The sequence below is a fragment of the Fukomys damarensis genome, unplaced genomic scaffold, assembly GCF_012274545.1.
Source record: "Fukomys damarensis isolate Sample0158 unplaced genomic scaffold, DMR_v1.0_HiC HiC_scaffold_13, whole genome shotgun sequence".
Lineage (NCBI taxonomy): Eukaryota > Metazoa > Chordata > Mammalia > Rodentia > Bathyergidae > Fukomys > Fukomys damarensis.
Window position 1 is genome coordinate 37,833,597 of NW_022900925.1, and position 2,459 is coordinate 37,836,055.

At 57.7% G+C, this 2,459-nt stretch overlaps 1 protein-coding gene across 3 annotated transcripts in view; it reads left to right on the forward strand.

Annotated features, from left to right (window-relative positions):
• Ttc25 (tetratricopeptide repeat domain 25) overlaps positions 1 to 1,839 on the forward strand; it is an 11,069-nt gene extending 9,230 nt beyond the window's left edge. The window contains exon 8 of one of the 3 annotated variants that reach the window (XM_010635490.3): positions 1,633 to 1,839. In XM_010635490.3, coding sequence (XP_010633792.1) covers positions 1,633 to 1,643 — 11 coding nt within the window. In that variant the 3' untranslated portion in view covers positions 1,644 to 1,839. The remainder of the gene's footprint in view (positions 1 to 1,632) is intronic. The other 2 variants (XM_010635487.3, XM_010635488.3) reach the window with 2 other exon arrangements.
• The last annotated feature ends 620 nt before the right edge of the window (positions 1,840 to 2,459 follow it).

A 2,459-nucleotide genomic window follows, 5' to 3' on the forward strand; every position in this document is an offset into this window, starting at 1 on the left:
ACGCGGGGGCGGGGCCAGCCTTCTCGGCCCTGCAAGGCCCTAGCAGTTTTATCTGGATCTGACAGGTTCGCTTGGACGCTTATTTAAAATGAACAACAAACATTTTACATAGTTACCTTCATAGCTATTATCCTGATATTTCCGATTATCTTCTGTGTTTGTCTTGGGCAGTGGGGATTGAACTCAGGGCCTTTGTGCTGGGCTACATCCCGGGCACTCTTTTTTAAAAAAGCTTTTGGGGTTCTAGGTTGCCCGGCTTTACTTCAAACTCCTGGGCTTAGAAGTCCTCCTGCTCTGGCCCTCACGTAGCTGGGATTCCCACTGTGGATAGCCCCACCTGGCTTTCCGTTTGCCTTAATGGGGACTGTGGCCTAATAAACTAGTGTTAGGACTTGCGGTTTGGAGAACCCCACCTCCTTGTCTTGCTCAGTCCTTTGCTGTTTCCCTTCTGTGTCTGAGCTTTCCCTGTTTTCCTGGCCTCACCAGGCCAGTCCCCACCAGGCCCAGGTCCCAAGCCACCTCCTTCTGCCAGCTCCACAGGGCAACTCTGCCAGCAATCCCCAGCCCCAAACGTCCCTAGGAAGGCCACATCGCTCTATTAGCATTGCCTAGGACCTCGCTGGGAGCAAAGCTCATGCCTCTCATCCAAGCACTCTGGGAGGCTGAGGCAGGAGCGTTGCTGTAAGCTCAAGGCTGTCTCAGAAAACCAAAGGGGGAAGAGGTTCCTGAGCCTGAGTCAGTGCTGGGTCTGGCTGGGTTCTGGAGCCCAGTGTCAGCAGGAAGGTTGGGACAGGACCCCACGGACGACAGAGCACAGCCTCCTGGGAGGGGTGGGGTTACCTTGAAGAGCTGACAGCAGAGACGAGGCACCTGCTGGCCCTCGGTGACTCCCCACGGGACAGGTCCCCAGTCCCTCACCTCCCAGCCTGGCAGCTCCAGGCAGGAAGCCTCCAGGGACCATGCAAGAGACCGGCCGGGTATGTAGGCGACACTTGTGGCTGATGCTGTGACTGAGATGAAGAGGTGGAACTTGCCCTCAGGACCTGGCAGCACCTCAGGAGGCTGAGGCAGGAGGGTTGCATAGGGCCACAAAGCCAGCATAGTGAGGCCCTGCCTTAAAAATAAAAGGCCCACAGGCTGTGCTTCAGGCCCCTGGGAAGCCATTCTGAAGGGGCTGGTCCCTCTGCTGTCCCCTCCTTGGCCTTCCAGTGTTCAGGAGGCCAAGAGCAAGCAGAGGCCTCCCCTGTCCACAACCTGTACCCACGCCTGTCACTGCCACCACCCACAGGCACTTAGGGGGCCCATGGCTCAGGGCCACCCTAGCCCCACCAAACAAAACACCGTGACCCAGAAATAAATGCTTGTCACTGAGCCTCAGGGCCTGGGTCCTCAGTGGCAGAAGGGAAGAAGGGACAAGTCACATCCCATCTGGGCCTTTGAGACAAAGGAATAGGGCCTAGTGGGAAGCAGGAGGCACAGGTGCCAAACAGGTGGAGAGAGTTCACCAAGGCCCACACGGTGGCATGCTTGCCACCCGAGCATTCTGGGAGGCTGAGGCAGGAGGATCACAAGTTTGGTCCCCAGCACTGAAGAAAAAAGGAAGAGCTCACCAGTTCCTCTGCCTGCCCGCAGGCCTTGGATGATGCCAACAAGGGCGTCATTGAAGAGCTGAAGAAAACCAGCTTCAGGGAGACATTAAAAGACACAGGTGAGGTCCTGGACCAAGAGGGACAGTGAAGCCGCCTTCTCTCCTGCAGTGCTGGCCAGAGGACACTGCCCACTGAGCCGCTCTCTGCCACCTCTTCCTCCAGTTTTTGTTTTTGTTTTTTTAGACAAGGCCTTGCCATGTAGCCCAGGCTGGCCTTGAACTTGTGGTGATCCTCTTGCCTCAGCCTCCCGAGTGCTGGGACCACAGGCGTACACCCCTGTGCCTGGCCTCCTCCTCTTTTTGAGGTACTGGGGATAGAACCCAGAGTCTTTGCACTGAGTTCCATCCCCAGCCCTTTATGTATTTATTTTTTAAGACCGGGTCTCGCTGAGTTGCCCAGGCTGGGCTTGAACTTGGGGCTCCTTTAGTTTTTCAAGGTATTTATTAAGTAGCCACACCCGTCATCCCAGCACTTGGGAGGCTGAAGCAGGAGTGTCTCAAGTGGGAGGCTGTGGTTCCCTCTTGGAGGCTGTGGTCTGCCGGTTACGGCCAGGGAGGTGGCACCAGCGGTGGGACAACAGCGGCCACTCTCCTGGGATGGGCCAGCTGCTGTGCCTCTGCCTCCTTTCTCAGGACCTGGGGGGGGGTGTCACTGCCTGGGAGGCTGAGACAGGAGGATCCCAGGAAAGGGCAGGAAGGTTGCAGAGGGGGTGGGTTCCGGCACCTGGGCCAGGGGCCCAGGCTGTCCCCACGGAGGCCACACGGGGGCCACACGCCGCCCAGGAGGCGCACTTCCCGCTTTCACCAGCAG